This window comes from Echeneis naucrates, chromosome 3, assembly GCF_900963305.1.
Source record: "Echeneis naucrates chromosome 3, fEcheNa1.1, whole genome shotgun sequence".
NCBI classification, from domain to species: Eukaryota; Metazoa; Chordata; class Actinopteri; order Carangiformes; family Echeneidae; genus Echeneis; species Echeneis naucrates.
This window is the reverse complement of record NC_042513.1, coordinates 26,420,975-26,440,170: the sequence shown is the minus strand read 5'-3', so window position 1 is coordinate 26,440,170 and position 19,196 is coordinate 26,420,975. Positions and strand designations below refer to the sequence as shown.

At 44.6% G+C, this 19,196-nt stretch overlaps 1 protein-coding gene across 2 annotated transcripts in view; it reads left to right on the top strand.

Moving 5' to 3' along the window:
* Nucleotides 1-19,196, top strand: part of LOC115041517 (AT-rich interactive domain-containing protein 3B) — a 43,899-nt gene that overhangs the window by 15,001 nt on the left and 9,702 nt on the right. For both annotated transcript variants that reach the window (XM_029499005.1, XM_029499006.1), the window contains exons 3-4: nt 6,426-6,500; nt 6,802-6,874. In XM_029499005.1, the coding sequence (XP_029354865.1) occupies nt 6,426-6,500; nt 6,802-6,874 (148 nt within the window). The remainder of the gene's footprint in view (nt 1-6,425; nt 6,501-6,801; nt 6,875-19,196) is intronic.

Below are 19,196 nucleotides of genomic sequence, written 5' to 3'. Positions count from 1 at the left end.
CTCCACTCTAATTACACATTTCTATCACAGATCCAGCTCTCTTAGCAAACAGGTGTGCACAACAAACAGCAATGAAAGCGTTTTCACGTCTATTACAGATCACATTTAGAAAAACAGGAACCTGATCCCGGAGTCGTTTTAATGGCCTTTTCAGTCAATTTTACAAAATAAGCAACAGTTTAACTGCTGAGGGGCCGTGCAGCTTCTGACTATTTGCCATTTATCACTGTTGTTGGCCGTCATCCAGTTTTCTGCTCTAAGCCTTGATTGTGATTAAATTACGGCTGCTGTGTCTGTTTAAAAGATTTTCTATGCTGAACTGTTTTGACAGGCAGCAATTTGGCTAAAAAAGATTAGTCAAGGAATGAGATGTTAAGAGTACCTGTGGGATGAGAGGGGGCTCTGCTGTTATTGTGAGGTCCTGTTACTGGCGTACAGGAATGTAGGCGAGTTTCGCTAAAGTCGCCCTCCCTCCTCCGTCTGTTCTGAAAGGACTGTGACATTTCTTATCCTCCCTTTACTGTCCGCCGTGGCTGGAGGGATTTTACTTATATTTGCATGTACTTTGTTTTTGTTTGTACTTTTTTTTTTTTTGGCTGTTAGTCAAAGTTAGGGTGTCTTGTTGGAGGTTGCGGTCGGGTCATCGTGGGAGCTGCTGCTATCCGGCCCCCATCTCCGTTTCCCCGGCGTAGCAGGAGATGACTTAGAGGATGATGAGTATTGACGTGGGCTGTGAGATTGCGCCCAGAGGGGGGGGGCAGGGGACTTCCCTGTGTTTGCGCATCCAGGGCTATTGATTTGGGCCCCCTGTTCAATGGCTTTGGCCCAGGGGACGTGGTCTGCAGCGTGAGGCCGTGCACGGCAGGGCACGGAGCCATGACAGTAGCTGGACATGAGAGCACACACAGGGGGCCGGGGATTGGTGGGGGGGGCAAGGCTTAACAGGGCTCTAATACGGCAGAGACACGTGCCTCTCTGCTTTGGGCCTTGTTTAGTCTGAGGGTCACACTGAAAGGCTGAAACTACCAGTCCAGTCCTGATTCCAGGTGACCTGTGGGTGTGAGCTGTTTTTCTGCAGCCTTAAACCGGTTGTGTGTGTGTGTGTGTGTGTGCGCGGACGTTATTTGTTGTTTGAAATTGACCTCCTTCACATGAGCTCAAGTCTTCATGCACAGTTTACGGTCTTCTTCTGGCCTGTTTCAAAGCACACGTGAAAATTTACTTGATTCAGCCTTTCTGCCTCCTGCATTTATCTTGAGATGATAACTGAAGTCCAACTCAAAGAATATTCCTTCTTCCTCATTAGCTGCTATTTGAGCCCACCCGACCTCTGACTGGTAGACTGAAATCATATGAAGCTTTTATTAAGAAACAGCCTCTTCATCTAATAACAGCCCCACTATCAAATTGGAGAAGTGCTGTCAACATCCTGAACAATCGATGCCATCCATCCCCCACTCCCTGAGCAGCAGCCATTAACCCTTCTTGTTCCGGCATGCCTGGCCTCACTAAAATGGTGGCTCTACTCCAGACATCTTTCTATAATGGCAGCGTAGAATTACCCCCGGGCCATGCATCAACATTCAAGTAGGAGTTTGTTGCGAGGGTTTGTTCGATACAAGGTTATGCAAAGAATGTCAGCTTGTTGCAGACAGAAGTGCGTCCTCATCAAAACTAATGTTCTGAAAATTCAGAATGAATTGTGAAGTCTTTAAAAATATAATAATAAAGGTTTGCCACTTTTACAAATTCCACAGAATGACAGCAGAAATTCAGCCGTTAGGTGGGGACTGCATGATAACCTTTGGACTCCCAGCTCAAAAGAGCTCGCCTTTTACATGGAATCAACTTTTCCCGTTTGCACAGCGTTTGGAAAGACCCCTGACGATGAGCAGCTACAGCTCGCTCATGCTCGTCCACGTTGTTCTTATCTATGATTTGGCCGCGCGCCAGTCGGTCACGTATGCCCGTAATGTGATTAGACCACCCACCGCCTGGCCAGTAAAACTGCTAAGAGCATGAGAGAGAGAGAGGGAGGGAGACGGGGAGGAAACATACTTCTTAAATATATGAAGGCTTCTGTTCATCCTCCCCTGAGCCAATTGGATTATTATTTTGCAGGATTATTTAAATATTGTAATTTAATTTTGACCTAGTTCAAATTGTAGTTTGCATAATTACAGATGTAAAGTGCAGCGTAAACACAAGAGACGCGCTGCTGGTTTTATATGACTTTTATCTGGTGAGCCGAGCCTCGTATGTCTCTCTGCTGAATGTTAAGTAGGGTGTGGGAATCTCTTTTTCTAAAGAAGTCTTTTCTGGGTGGAGTGCTGGATGTGATGAAGGGGCTGAGGTGACTGATCATAAGGAGTGGTCCCAAAACATCAGGATCCACTCTCAACCTGACAAAAAGCACCGTAGTTTTAACATTCCTCAGCTGACCAAGGTCCCCATTCAAGAGCCAACATGTCTATTCATGGTTAACAGCTTCCTTGTTCCAATTACTGTTTTTTTCTTTTTTTTTTTAACCAGACAGAAGCAGACAGGTTTCTCTAAAGATGTAGTTGAACTTATTTGCCTTGTGACCAAAGTCTAAACTCGTCATTATCAGGTCTCCCAACAGTCGAATTAACAATTAATGATTTTATTTTTGGCACATTTTATTAATCACATCATTGATTTTGACCCCTAAAGTGACTTTTCAGATCAGCTGTTAACTGACTACACTGAAGAAATATCCAGCACCATAATTGGAAGTATGACAGGTATTCCTCTAAATCGGTGCAACACTAAAGAAAATCTGATTTCATTCACTGACGACTCAGTTTGGTTTAAAAAAAAAAAAAAAATCCTCAGCTCAGGAAATGCCTTTAAAGCGGAGGAGGGAACAGAGCGGGAAGCCGAAGTCTGGCACCGACTGGACACTGTTCTGTCACTTTAGACCTTTGTTCTCTGTTGATGTCAGGAACACCTTGACCTCTGCGCTCCCATAATACAGAGTGTCCCTCAGGGAGGCCCGAGTGTGTCTGTGTGTGTGTTGGTGTGTTTGTGTCTTGTGTATAAACACATTTGTGTCTTCCTAACAAATCCAAGGCCAGTAACCCAGCACCCACCTCCCGCTCTTTTGAAGTTTTACTTTGGATAGAAGCATCTGTGAAATGAATGTATTCAACCTTTAACAGCATAAATCAGCTCTGGACTGCGGGGCTCCGTCACACAGCTCTGGATTTAATGATATATAATACAGCGCCACCAAAACTTTATTTGTGAGCCTTCATCTCCACGTTATCAACATCAAAATGTGCCCGTTGTGTTTTTATAAGTCAGAGCATCTGTAAGTGTCAGCTCAGCTGTCTCCAGTGTAAAACTCAGTCAGTTCAACTAGTTTACACACAAGCAAGTGGAAATAATGAAGTGTGTTAGAAAAGAGGTGCAGATATGCGGCCTTGATAATATATCAGTGAACTCCTGAAGTGGATGTTGATAGCTGACTCCAGAACTTGCACATCTCGTGTGGGAACAAGTTTGTATGTGTTTGTTTCAGATGCAATAACTGACTCCTCATTTTTTGCCACAACCCCCCCGGTGGGAGACCCTGTGATCAGTAGCTGTGCAGGTAGATTCAGCTGTTTCTGAGCTGCAGACAACTCCCTCCTTTTTTCTTTTTCTTTCTCAGCTTAATGAGAAACTACCAATCTCCTGCACACAGCTGCAGAACAATCGATTCACTGCTCCGTCAGTCTGTCAGGCGGGTTTCTCAGTCAAAATGTGATCTTTACATGAACTATTAAATTACTCAGTCATACAAATGACATTTGTAGGTTTTAGGCATTCAAAGGGTACATTCACAGGCGTGTTGACTGTGTTTTTCCTTTTGTTCGGGTTGCCAAGGCTGTGCTGACTGTAAACACAGTGAATTATGAACTCCAATAAATGTAACTATGCAATGAAGTACAAGACGGTGTCATTATTCAGTAAAACCTCTGCGGAGGCTAAAACAGGTTCCTTCTTATTTAATCAGTGGCGGCTGAGAACTGAAATCCTGACGCTGTTTGTGACGATCTGTGTTGTGACAGCAGAGCTCAGTGAGCTCAGTGTTTGGAAACTCGGGAGGAGCAGCGTGACACTGAGAGGCTGAGTGGATTTGTTAAATCAAACTGAAGCTGGATGTGAGTCAGAGAGTCGGATTCCCTTCAGACTAAAGTGTAATCCTCTGCAGTCGGAGTAACAAGTGTCAATAAAAACTGAACACACTGAGTGTAACCGCGGGAGGATTTATTGCAGGACTGTTTATTAAACCGGATTCATTGCAGCCAAATAAAATGCTGACACAGTGTTGTTTAGCTCAGGCTGCATTCTGATGTCTGGATGAAATTTATTGGATTATTTCATCTCTCTGAAAACCAAACTTTTTAAGCCGTGATCTGCATCTTAAGCATTTTTTGGGGGTTAAGTGGTCTGCAGCTCATGTTGTTGTTGGAAAAAGTTCTTTGTTCATATTTTTTCAAAATGTATCTAGAGTTTTAAGTTTTTAATACAGGAAATCTTGACATAGAGAGGATTAAACCCAAACCACAAAAAAAAAACAAAACAAAACATTGATTTCTCTGCACAAAAGAGGAATTGCACTTTGGTTGAAGATTAGCAAGGCAGATAGCGGATTAATGGCATTTCCCATGAATCTCTGTGGTTTCTTGTTTGACCTCTGGGCCATTGAATAGGGAACATGCAGTGCTTCTAAAAAAAAAAGAGCCCAATGAAAGGTTTTTTACATGCAAGAGCAAGCATGTGAGGCTATACATGGCTGCAATCTGAATTATCTTCTGCTATAATCATTTATAATGGTTAAAGGTTAACTGAGGTGGTCAAATTGTGTACAAAGGTCTATAAGGCTGCCAAATGTACCCTACTTTATATTTACCTTCACATAATGATTCCTCTGTAATCTCTATGACAGACTATAGATACTGTAGGTCGAGAGGGAAATGTATTTTTGATAAGGAATGGACTGTGATTAATTTTCAACAGAAGAGATCAGCTGAGAAGTCTCTTTCTTTTGAAATTAGATTTAACTCTATACTACCAACTCCAAATGTGAGTGTTGGACGTTGTTTGTTATTAGCTTGGTGAGATTGCTTTTTCCGTTGTCGCGTTTAAATGTGTGAATGATTCAAAGTGTTCCTGAACGGTAGCTTTCATGCATGTAACTTATATCCTTCAAATACACCTCTTGTTGCACCCGGTTTGCAAGTTGATGGCTGATGAGTATTTGTTTAGGGGGTATTAATGTTGACAACTGTTGTGCGTACGGCCAGCGAGCGGGCGAAAATGACTTGCTCTCAAGGGCCTTGACAACCTTTGGCCTCCTGGCTCTCGTTTCAGGCCATGTAATTGCCGCTGACCAATGGGCTCCTGGTTGAAACTAGACTCCAGGCTGCAGCCATTAACGTCCCCCGCTAAAACGGATCTTGTTTTGATTCCTGATGCTTTTATAGGTTTTGTCTTTAGGAGACATTCCAGCTCGGCACATACCGTGCACCCCTTTCTGCCCCTATTTTCCTTCCTTCCCGTCTTGTGGGGGCCGTTGCCCCGCTCCCTGCACTCACAAACATACACACAGCCACGCTCGGCCTTTGCTCGTGCATGTATGTGTGCACTTGGGCTACTGACCAGCACCACCCCCCCCCCCCCCCCCCCACCCCCCACCCCTCACCCCTCCCGCTCCTCCTGACAGCCAGCTACACTCCATGAACTTGGCCACCCATCACAGCTGCGTTAAGATTGAAGGATGGGGGGCCCTTGTATCCAGCTGGGTCCAAAGACATGGGTGGGGGCAGGGCCAGCCCAGATGCAGATGGTTTAGGTCAAATGGAGATGTTTGAGGATGAAGGGGGAGGGGGACACAGGAGCTTAGGGGCACAATAACTCCAGAGGTTACTCCTCCAACCGCTGCAAAAAAGCATTCTTGAAGTTTGAGTATATATTAGCGTTCATGTGTTTGCGTTGTCACAGAGTGTTGATAACTTTCAGAGACTGTTGTGTGTTTCTTTTTGTTGTTAGCCCAAGATGAACTTTGTGACCGACACTCAGTTTCAGGATCTCTGCAGATGAAAATTAGATCAAGAGTTGAAAATTTTCAACTACTTTTGTAATTTCAGCCAGCCAGCATCCACCGGTCATGTTGGGCCGGTCTCCTGTTTTTATCTCATCTGTGGCTGTCATGTTGAAATAAAGACAAAATGCCAAGAATATTTTCTTTACAGAAGTTAAACAACAAAAACAAAAACAAACCTGTGTTATTTCTTTATAACACTTGTAGGTCATGAGATAAGGCCCGCTCCATCCTGCATCCTCTCTCCGTGTGTTTGTTGCCACTATCTGTTTGTTCACTGACTTTATCTGTGTTGTTGTCTTGTCTGTTGTAGAATGGGAGTGCAGGCTGGGCAGATGAGGCTGACAGTAGCAGAGGGAGAGGAGAGGCTTCCAGAGACTTTGCTAAGGTGAGAACTCATAACATTTGTTTTCTTGTGAAAGTCTCGAGTGGAAGTTGTGAGGCGGTCGGCCGTTTGAAGCGTTCTGAAAAATGCAGAGCTGTAAAGCGAGCGCTGAAAAAGGCTGACGGATGTGCCGCCTCACGTTGCCTCTAACAATCATCCGTCAACGTCACAATCAGAACGATTCTGTGTGTCTCCTGAAAAGAATAAAGAAAATGAACTAATGAATGAGTTTTTTCTTTGTGCTGGACATATGAACCTCGATCAAGAGTAAAGATGGCTGTAATGAGCTTGTTTTTTCTTTCAGTTGTATGAGCTGGACAACGACCCCAAAAGGAAGGAGTTTCTTGACGACCTTTTCACCTTCATGCAGAAAAGAGGTAAGACTCAGCTTCACTTCTGCTTTTATTGAAGATTTTATTTATGTCGGATCCAGAAAACTCTACAAAAACATCTGAAAACTCCAAACTCGTGTTGAAGGTTTGGGGGAGTTCTTTCGGACGTTATATATTGTCAAAAATGAAATATATCTAAATTTCTCAGGGTGCTTTTAAATCCTGAAGGGAAACATTTGCATTATGAATTGAAGTGTGAGCCTGAAGCCACAGATGTGGCATTTGTCGGAGTTAATTTCTCACCCTCTGCCTATGTGGAAAAAGCAAATACCACCCGACTTCCATTTCTTAAGAGTCATTTCCTGCCTTAGTGTGAGGAGGGGTTGCTATTTTTTACAGGGCATCTGGAATTTCACTATAGAGCCGCTGGTGTTGGGCCACCAGCACAAACAGTTTATTTGGTCCCATTTAAACTCAGATTAAAGTACGAACTTGCTATCATGTGTGCTGTGTTACTGATCAACTTAAAAAAAAAAAACCCAGAATAATAATAATCACACTGTAACTCTCACTTGCTAAGAAATCCTTCACTAATTCCTCTCCCTGGAGTCAGCAGGTGAGATCTGGCTCTGTTGATCCTGAAGGTACTGCAGTGTCAGAGCCAAAAAGATCTGACACTGACCTCACTAATTTAGTTGGCCAACAGCCGGGGCGGCTCAGCTGACCGTATGCTGCTTTGACGCCGCCTTTGAGACCTCATCTGAGCAGAACGCTAATGCACTTAGGCTTATATCAGACAAATCTGTTGGCGAGCGAGTTACATGACTCGAGCGGCGCCTCCCAAGGTGAATCACAATGTTATTACAATGCTGCATTTTTCACATTACGTGTTGGCAGGCTATGATGGTTCTGTGTGTGTGTGTGTGTGTGTGTACTTCACACATTGTTATGTTTTGTCACATGCTTCGATGGGTGGTATAGCATGGACGTGGATGTGTACGTGCTGCGTGCTTTGTTTTGTCAGGCTGTGATGGATGACGATGGCGCCACGCTGTACTTCGGCCTAAATGGGTCCCTGTGAGTTGACATGCGTGTGCCGATCCTGACTGTACGTTCGCATTCAGCTTCAGAGCTTCATCTGGTCTGATTTGGCTCTCGGAGGTCTCGTTTGGCAGTTGATGAATTAAGCTGAGTCAGAGAGGGAGGGAGGGGCAGGATCTGTCAGGGCCCTGTTAGCATCTCTGTCCAGCGGCAGACGCTGGGAGTGTTGGCTGACCCCGTCCTCACGCCGGTCAGACAGAGAAATCCATCAAGCTGACCCAAACAGCCGCCTGACAGGAGATAAATGGCTGATTAGAGGGCATCACGTCACATTATCTGCGCCCAGTTTAATATGTGAGGCAGAAAAATTGCTTTCACATAAATTTGAAAAAAGTTGTGAATCCATCCCAACTTAAAGCAAAGGAAAACAAACAATTTAAATTTGGAAGTTACTGAAGTGTGTAGAACTTAGTGGCGTCAACCATTTAGGGTGCAGATTGTACAACTACGGCCATCAGCTCACATAAAAAACAACAACAAGGCTGTTTGTGAAACCAGCTTTGTCAGTTCTGGACTACATCTGGAGTCCTGAGTGGACCTGAAGGTTTCACTCTACGCTGATGAAACCACGATCAATAATTAGTCTGGGCTGATTATACAAACATAAAGCATAATTATCAGTATTATACCCCCCGTCCCCCTTCGTCCCGCCCACTGATCCTGTAACATGTTTAGCTGAATTACATTTCCAGAGTGACTAACTGTGTGCAACTGGAATCAGCTTGCACGGATCAAGTTCCTGTATCATCATCAGTACAAGTGACCGACAGCGAGGACTCAGAAGGGTCAGTTCCCAACAACTTCCTCTCCAGAATACTCATCCATAATAAACAAGTCTGAGGCCACGGAAAATAAAATGGTGATCAACTGAAACAGAATGGTTGTAACCATTTTTACAGTTTAGTTTTGGGGGTTTTTTTGGGCGTTGGGGTTCAAATGTGGATGACGGTTGTGACGCCGATGTTGCTATTTCCATTAGAGACCTGATGCAACCGTTGCACTGCTGGGGAGGATATCATTTCAGCTACTCCAGAGTGAGTTCTTTGCTCCTCCTTTAAGAAAGGAGGCATTTGGCTGACCTCTGAAACTGTAGTCTTAATGACAGAGAACAAATTGCTTGGCTTTTTTCCATTTTTGCTTTTAGTGCCGAGCATTCAGATGAAGAGAGGAGCTGCTCCTGATGGTAACCTCTAATTACTGTGGCTTTACTCCGCCTTACCTTCCATTTCACTTAAGAGATGTGAAGACATGATCGTCGCAATCCTATGAAATACCATCTTGGAATACCTTTCAATTTAATGGCATCGTTATCTGGCATTTCCTCAGAAAGGGGAACAATTATCACAATCTTATGTATATGAAAACAAATGGCTTTCTAAACACAAAGAAACAAAAACATAAAAAAATAAAATAAAAAAAGCCAGAGTTTTACATAAATGACACCAATAACCGTCTCCATCTTGGTGGGATTCTAATAAATTTTAAATGCACTGCTCAGTCAAAATGCAGAGCTGTGCCCTTTATGGCTGTCCAGGAGGCAGCAAATAGGAAGAAATCAACACAGGACCTCTGGGACTTAAGGGATCGTTAAAATAGTGGCGCCGTCCGAATTAAAAACGTTAAAGTATGAGGACAGAACGTCAAAATGAAGCCTCGTTATTGTGCCACAATTTAGTGATGTTATCGGAGGAAACGGGAAAGAATGAGGTCGGATGGTGAAGCAGGAAACTACAGAGGTATGGCGGAGGAGTATTTGCTCCGATTTCAGCGACTTTGTCCACAAAACGTTCAGTAATCAGTGTCAGAGACGGGATTGATTTACTAATCCAGGTGAGAATTTGACAGAGGAGGCTGCTCTAGTTAAAAGTTAAAAGTTATATCCAATACAGAGCTCTTTTAATTACACAACTGGAACAAAGTCCCAACATCATAATGGTTGACAGTACATCTGGGTCAAATAGAGCAGTGAATTTTTCAGCTGTGGCCGGTTAATGATGTGCCTGCCAGACATATGTTTATGGGCCAGCAGATCCAAATTAGAAACATCAAAAAGAACACAGTTATGATTGCCCAGAAGGAAGTCCTCTATCAGCAGATAGAACAGCCTCCATTTTGTGCGAAGCTTGAACGACCCAATTGTGGTTGAAATCTGCTGAAAGAAAAGGGAATTCTTTTATTCAGCTCTGGCACTAAAAGATGGAAACCAACAAAGTGAGAATTCAGAGGAACCGACGTTAGAATCCCCACCGAAGGTTTTATATGGAAGGTACACTCATGAATATTCAGCTTTATTAATTAACATCTGTGTGACCTCCTGGGCCTTCAGCGTGTCTTATTGTACCGGAGAAGGCAGTTCATACTTTTACTACATCAACGATATTAAGAATCACAGAGAGTTCAGTGTTCGGACCAGCCGGAGCCTCATCTATCAGGACGGTGAAGGGGTGAGATGGCCATTTCACGGCAGAATGTCCAGGCAGACCGGAGCCGTGCCAGCAGGCATCGAGGCCGGGCAGGGCTGGAAATGAGAAACGGGCTTTCTGCCGGTGTCGTTGGGCAGATTGGGAGGATTGGGTGAAGTGAAATCCAGTTGAATCACCGGACAGAGGGACAAATGGTGAAGTGCTTTTCCCACCTTGTGGAGGGACCTCCGGTCCTTGAGAGGAAAGCAACAGCGGAAGGAAACTTACGAGGGATTCCCATTTCCTGCTTCTGCGCTTCAAAACACTGTGTGTGTGTGTGTGTGTGTGTTAATGGTTGAGGAATTCTAGCAGCTGTCCTAAATCCTGGCGGTGTGTAAAGGGGCCCATTGATGGGATCTGAATCACAGAAATGGCAGAAGACTCGAACACAAGCCGTCCACACACTTCTGTCTCCGCTCTGATTTCTTTGCTCTTGTCATAAACGCCACTCCTCGTTGCTCGTAAATGTTCTCCAACCGGACAGCCTCCCGTCATTTGCAGCAGATAAAAACACACTGCAGCTAACAGCCTGACGTAAACGCGAGGCTGGGTGGAGAATACCGGCCATCATGAGTTCATCGTATCCATTACAGGTTTTCGCTGTTTCACCCCCACTGGGAGCACAGAGGAGAGCTTTGATGCCGGCTCGACGCCATTAACCACCTCAAAAGATTTCGATTAAGCAGATGGGTGATTGTTTGTTTTGCTTCGACACCCAGACGTTTTCTCGCTTGGAGTTGGGGCGAGGAGGCGGGGTTTGGGGGACGTAATTGAGGCTGCGGGAGTGACGGGTTCGCAGCAAAGACGCGCACACACACACACACACACACACACACACAAAAAAAGAAAAGGAGCAAGAAAAAGAGTGATGCAGCCAACTGCCTGTCAGCGCCGTCCACTTGAGATGATTAATGGCCGCGGGCTGTGATGGACGGAGGCAGAGAGAGAGACTCCTGTTCAGTGGACTCGCCAGCCGAGACAGAAGGAACTAACGGGGTGTAAAGACAAGTGTTTTAGCTCGTCGTGCCAAAGCCAGAGAGCCTCACACGTCACGGGATCCGTCCCAGTGTGACACTTTTTAATGGGAAGTGTTGATTCAGCTTAAGAGGGACCACATGGTGCTCCATCACCGCTTCAGAGTTATTTCAGGAGGAAATCCTTACCAACTAGATTTAGACCTGTTAATAGTAATTAAATGGTAAGCCGGACTTGTCTGTCGTTAAATTGGAGCGGACTTGAATTAGAAGAGGAATTAAGGAGGCAAGAAGGGGAAGATGATAATGATTATAATGAGGATGTCTGACATTTCTTTATCAGCGCCATCCAACCTGCTGTCAGCAGCTCTGCAGGGTTCAGTCATCTGAAGCTGTCGCTGCTTTTTCTGGTTTTCTTTGGTCAAATTAAGCCTCACATCGGCTCATAATATTTATTTTCCTTCATTACATTAAAGGAAAAACGTGTTTGGAACCAGAGTCCGTTCATTTGGAAAAAAAAATTCTTACATTTTAAGAAAGGCTTTGTTTTTTATTTTAATCCAGACATCAGGATATTTCTGTCAGTGTTTGTGCTGCAGAGAAGTGGCCTCCCAGCAGGACATCGGAGGAAGTTCTCTAACAGTAACCCTGAGACTGAGCGCTCTGTCCACACCAATTACACCATGAATGGGCTCAGGGGGATCCATGTATGCATTATATTACTCCCCCGGTCGGCTTCACGCTGGCCCTTGTAACAGGCGGGCCCTCTGTACAAACACCACTCTACAATAGGAACATTCTGTGGCTCTTTGATATGGCCTCATTCTGCTTTAGTTAACACCCCACAACTTCTGGAAAATGGCAGCACCTGGTTGGTTTAACAACAAAAACACTGAGTGTCGAGCGACATTTGTCCATTTTCAGGTTGCAGCTGAAATGACTTTTCTTCCTTTTAACCCAACAACAGTTCCACGATAACTCTAATTACCCCCCCTTCCTTTTTTTTTCTTTCTTAGCTGCAACTGGGTGATAAACTTGTATTTTCTTTTCATTTCATTTTTATTGCTGATGGATTTTTCCACATGGGTGTAGTTTTTGAGACGTGGCAAGCAATAAAATGTAGCAGGGGAAATTACATTTAGTCCTGTATTGTCTTTCTTTATTTCTGTCTCCATCCTTTTCCTCCTCCTTTGCCCCCTCGCCGCTCTCCTTCCCCCTCTGTTTATTGTGCTACAGTTACAACCACTGAAACTTGATAACACCATGGGGGATAAGGGTGGAGGGCCGTGCTGTGGCCTGCTCTCTGAGGCCGAGGGGGTGGAGAGGGAGAGAGGAGGGGCTGGATTAAGGGGCCTCCTGTCCTACACAGAATGATTAATGATCTCCAAATAAGTGGGGGCCAACCTTTTTGATAGTGCAATGCTGCCGGACAGCAGACAAGGGAGTGACGGTCGCGCATCTGAACGTGTGAAAGGGAGGAAGGGGGGGAGGAAAAAGAGAGGATGAAGGATGAAGAGGGCAGACGAGGAAACCACAGTAGGAGACAAGGGCAGACGAGGTGCCAGGGTGACTGAGGGGAGGTTAAGGCCACACTCTCTCATTTCCCTTTGAAATGACTTTGTCAGTGCGCTGAAGCTGACCGAGCTTCTCAAACAGCTAATCAGACAAACATAGAAAGTCAGAAGGGTCCCGGCTCTCAGGAAAAGGGTGGGGACGCAAATGATACAGAGATTCCAACCACTGCTTTTTAATCATCCTCTCCAGCTGTTCTCATTGGGCACGTTCATGATGAAAGATTTTTATGGTTACTGTGTTGATACGTCTGAGGGCTGAGATTATCTCTGCCTTCGGTAAACTCCACCCGTCGGCTGGCAAATTACAGCCCAGCCTCAGAGAGCGAGAACATCTATGATGGTTTGCTTTTTCCTTCAAAACAAAAGGAAATAGTGGTTTTCCTGATGTTTTCGTGCAGGCGGGGAGCTGGCTGGGTGCGCTGAGGGGCTTCAGATTCAAATCTTGAGATTTTTTTTAGTTGAAGTTTTTGTTTGTTTCTTGCCAGCCAGGACTACTCTTTGTGTCTCTTCCTTTCTCTGTCTTTTCATCCCAACCCCCCAGTCCTCAAGACTTCCTTGTTATTTCCTCTGTCATTTAGCAGGACTGTTTCACAGCGCTGGGCCGACACCATGCTGTCCATCTTTAATTACGACCATACTGTACGGGGATTTGAGTCTTTAAGCTGCAGAGCTGGGAGATTCTTAATCACCACGCTCATAAGTAACTGAGCAGGGACAACGACAAGTGCAAGCCTCGAGCAGATTCATGCCTCCCAGCGAGGTCATCGGTCAGGGTAAAAATAACACGAGCTGCTCAGTTCATCCATGCATCTTGTTTAGTATTTGGCAGAATCCAGTTGCAAATACTGTGCAAAACGAACGGGGCAGTTAGAGACTCATCCACTTTGGGGGAGAATGTGCGAGGAGGCAAATACGGGAGTGTGAAATGAACACAGAAGGATGATAATGCAACAAAAGATGTGAGAGGTGGCTGAGGACAGTTAAACTGGTCATCACGTAAAAATCAGCAAACACACACACGAACTTTGTTGTGGAGGAACCTTTCAAACGGCTGATTTAAGCAAAAGAGGAGAAAATTAGTCTACTTAAAGTTTTGACAGAGCAAATATGTGAAAAATTCTGTTCTCATGAATCAACTCACAGCATTAACAGGAAAGGTCACATCTATCCTCAGCTTAAGTACGGGTTAAACTAGGAAGAAACACTCCCTCAAAAAAAATCAGGTTTCATTTAGAATGAACTGTCTCATTTCTGTGAGGACTTTGTTAAGCCGTTCCCACATGAAGCTCTTCAGTGATCAACAAATTTCCCAAACGACTGCCATCTCTGCATATCTGCGTGTCTTGCTTCTCCATCTGTGTCCTGTGTGTGCTCTTAAAGCAATGTTTCCTGGCCCCCACGCCCCCGTGATGGATGGCACCAAATACATTACAGCCCCCAGAGGAGCCCTACACCAGTACAATAGCCCTGAGCTCACTTCCAGGGCCGCTCTGCAGCAGCGCTGCTTCGGACATCCACAGAGATCTGAGTGCAAAGGGGCCTAATGGAAAACAAGACGTTTGATTTGTGGGAAGAAATGGACGTGAAACACGCGGACGCCATCGCCACTTTACCGCTGCCGGTTTAGTTGACGTGACTTGTTGTGATGATCTCCGTACGGAGGTGAATTCATGGCAGCTTGAAGCCTGGGTGTTTTGTAACTCAGGAATTAAGGCATATTCGGCTGTGGGCCTCCTTTTAAGTCACTCTGCATTAATCCCTGAAGGGTGAAGTCTGACCCACCGTCACGGATTCTAAATGCCAAAAGTAATTAGCATTGATGGGAGTTAAAAATTTGCACAACACCCCCAAACAATCTCTCCCCTCCGTTTCAACATATCCCTCCTTCTCCTCGGCTTCTAGCAGCTGATGTCTCCCGTATTGATCGGCGGTTCGGGGCCCCGAATGGAGCTTGTCAGCTGATGGCTTTATCTGTCAATCCGGGTGTTCATTGATCGGAGCAGTTAGCTGCATTATAAGGTCGGCTTTAAGGGAGAGGGAGCCCCCTCCGGTGCTGCACCTGCCCCTGAAGGTATCACTGTCACCGACTTACCCTTTAAAACAGCCACTCTGATCAGCGAGCCGACTTCACTCTCACAGAGGAGACAGTGGAGCTGCTGATTTCAGAGTTTCACGCCACTCAAGGGATAAAAGTCGGGTTTAGGATGTACTTGTGGTGATTGGGTGGGGGGGGGGGGGGGGGTGACTAAATCCCTGGTTATTTTCTGTGGCTACAATTTCCAGATGCCCCCTAAACGCCTCACATGTGAATTGTTGGCAGATGCAGGCCAGTTTAGTCTTCTTGTTCTCGCTCCGTCGCTGCAGCCCAGCCAACAATTTCCTGGGAGTGAAATGACGTGTTCAAATGTGAGTGTGTGCTTCATTTTAAAGAGTGTGATTTTTTTTTTTTTTTTTATCCACCCCAGCAGAGCCTATTTATGGGAAACGCTGCCTAACTGCTATCCAGCTCCGTCACAGGAATCTGCAGTCGATGCCAAAGCTCCTCCTCCTATTATGTGCACAACATGCCATTGTCATGTTACTGTGGCATATACATTCTTGACATTTCTAGAAAGATCACAGATAGCTGTTTACAAGGACAAACTGTTGGGCTGCTTTCCTCACTTCATCTCCCAGTCAGAGGTAAATATAAAGCGGAGGGCCGAGCAGTAAAGTTGCCTAAAAAAAAAACAAAAACATCAACGTTAATTCCACGTTTACACACCAAACTGTTCTTAATACAAATAAATACAGGTTGAAATTTTTGTGTTTTCGGGCTTCTACTTCAGCTCAACTTGTGGATAGAAAACACTTTTTATTGACCTTTTCTCTAACTGACTTCAACTCACAACACAGGCCTGTATCATCAGTGTTTTCAACTGCTGCATATGTCAACACACATTTTAGCTCAATCTCCTCAACAACCACACAGTAAATCCACTTTAGTTTGCTCTTGTATTTTCTATAAACAGCTTTTTACCTAAATGTATTTTCTGTCCGGTTACATTTAGATCAGGGATCTGTAAAGACACTGAAGTATAAGAAGTGCTTTTTGTCCAAACTGTTTGTGTTTGTACTCAGCAGAATTAAAGTCGAGCTAGCTCAGGTATTGTGAGGGCGGGGGAAATGTCCACACATCCTATGAGCAATGCACCAAGCATTCACATCAATCTTTCTGTTGGAGTCTGAGCATTGCAATGGAGGTTTTATTGTGCGATCCACCCAGGCTGTACAGTAACATGGCAGATTTGTCTGCACGAGTTGATTGATGAACAATTTAATGTTGACAAATGCTGGTTATATTCAAATACTGTATGGTCGGTGGGTGGAGCAACTGAACCATTTATATGAAAAGGAGAAATGGCCTGAAGCTGCAATGGATGGATGAGCCTGTATACAATGTTTGGATAGAAAACCTGGTTTCCTGTCAGGTGTCAGTATATCATTTGAATAACATCCATCACCTCTTACAGCCTGTCCTGGCTTGTGTTGCTTTAACCACCATCTCCTGTCATGATTCCATGCAAGAAGTTATTTTTATTTTGCATTTTGTGTCTTAATCAGGAGAACCACCATGCAAAGTTCTTTTCCCAACAAATGCCTCAAATCTCTTTCGCTCTCTCCCACTCTCTCCCACGGTCTTTCAAATGGACCTTGAATAACCACACAGCGTAAGACACATCGGCCATCTCTCCGTCCGTTCATTCATCTATCCATCTTTCTGTTGGCTCTATATCAGCCTGTGTTGACTGGGGTCTAGTCAGTTGATCTGCCGGGTCTCTGGGGATCCAGGGGACTTGGGTTACAGTTGAAGAGGCCATCTCACTTTTCGCGCCATCCAACCTTTTCAATCCCCCTCCCCCTCTATTTCACCAGGTGACCCATCTTCATGACCCACGCAGAAGGAGTCATGTTTCTCTCTTTCTGTTTGTCACTCTGCTTCATTTCTGAGATGCTTTTACGGTTGTGATTGTTAAGAGTAAGGCTTGACCAAACAGTTGGCGCTCATTTAAAAGCCATTCAAAACTGGGCCTGGCTCGTCTGAGAGGAGAGCTGTTGCGAAATTGCACCTGACAAAGTCCAAATTATGCAATTAAAGCGCTAATAGTGTCATCATTCATGCGGTTTCTGCAGCGTGTGGAAAACACCCATTAGGATTTACAGTTTTTGTCCGTCGTTTGGAGGCTCGCCAGTTTGGCAGTGTTTTAGATTACAGACTGCAGCAGCTGACAGAAGATATAGTGGGTTTCTGCTCACCGCAATAATTCTGAAGAAAAACTCTTTCTCTATGTTCTCTGAGTAAATATATGGCTTAAAGTAATAAAGATTTGAACGTTTGCTTTTCTTCTTCTTGTTTGTTCTGTTTCATTGAGACAGATGAAAACCTGTGAGCAGACATGAGAAGAATCTGATGGTGTTTGATCCTCCAAAAGTAACAAGCTGATTCCGAATGGTGTCTCCAGCTTTGGTCTGATCTAATTAAGATTGTAGTCGAGCTGGCGCTCAGACATTTTTCTTAAATAAAGATTTATTCTTTATCCGGTCAATAAACAGATACATGAAGTGTGGTCATGTGAAAAGGCCTCTGATCTTATTATGATCGATCGCTGCTCTCTGATCGGACATTTTTTCATTTGCTTTGGCATTTCTTTGCAGAGAAGAAGAATTGACAGGAATTTTATTGAGCTGCTGTTGGCATACTCCCACCACGCTCTGCTGCTGTCACACACAGTGTCTCTATCTCAGTAGATGAAAGGAGTCTTTAGATTTTTTTGAGCTTTAACTTTCAGGCTGAGGGAAACACTGTTTGTCTTGATTATCACATTATGGCCAGGGACAGTTGGCAGAAGCGAAGTCGTTATTTCTGGCTCGCCCCTCTCCCTTTGTCCATCTCTTTGCCCTTCTCTTCTGTCAATTCTCATTAATTGCATTTTATTGACACAGCGGGAAGGAAACGCACGCAGCAAACACTGCGGAGCGTATTGACATGTTTTAGACTTTATTAGATGATGGTTCCTGCCTTCCCATCGCTCCGGTATACCAGCTGCGACTTAAGCTTCATGCTTGGAATAGCGATGTATCTATAGTGTAAAGTTACATTTAACTTCCCTTACGAGGAGGGTACATATCTTAACACTTGATATGAATTGGTCCGTCAGGCGAGTGGTGACTCTGCCTGGACTAAAGATAGCAAATTCCATACACTCGAGGCTTTTTTACCTTTTATGTCCCTGGCCGTGCATTAAAAATAAAACAAACATGCCTTAGCATACAACGAGGTCCTGACAATATGGCGCCCGATGTACGAACATATAAACTAAACAGCCAGCGGCTGCCCAACATTAAGTAAACCTTCAGCATGTAGATCAGGGTTAGGGTCTGTTTTGTCAGTGTCTCTGCTTAAGTAAAGTTTGGGCCGCCCTAAAGCGATAAATTCAGCTTTTGTTAAATTACATGTACAGGGTGTTTGACTTAAAATACATAGACAAAAAAGTGACAAACTATTTTTATTATTTAGGATATATCATGAGACTGTTGATTCAAAAACGCCTGATAGGGTTCTGTAGGAAATCATAAATTAGATGAATTCATTCTGAACATCATAGTAATATTTCAGTCACTGTGCTGTCATCAAATAAAAAAAATCCCCCGGACATGTTTTGGTGGTCAGGGCCACAGACCGTGCAGGATATGCTGCTTAAGGATGGACTTTTACCAACAGCTGTTCCAAAAAGCAAAATAAACGTTCATAAATTACAATACAACACAAATGTATTAATCCACAAAAGGCAGTTTCAGCTCTGAGGAGAGACAAAGAACAGTCACATAGATCGGGAAGTTTGAAAGTGGTCTTGTTGAAATAGTTATAATTAAGCTCGCTAATAATGACTTTAATGTGGCCCAAACTCCAGACAGACTGCACTGAACGATGACCTGTGTCCGTTTTTGGAGCATCCTGGGCCGGAGCTGAGGGGGAAGACGATGGCGGAGGCCTTTGCCTCGAGCTGCTGCTCACTATGTGGAGGAGGAAGGTGTGGCAGGACGGCTGTGCTCTTGGTGCTCTGAAAGGACTCAGACGCTGCCGTGGGGCTTGTTTGTGTTGGCTGACACCTTCCTTACAGCAGTAATCCAGTCTTTCTCCAGCTGGCTACCTACTACACCTCCCCCTTCCCTTTTCCCCCTTCCTTCCTTCCTTCCTTCCTTCCTTCCCTCCCTC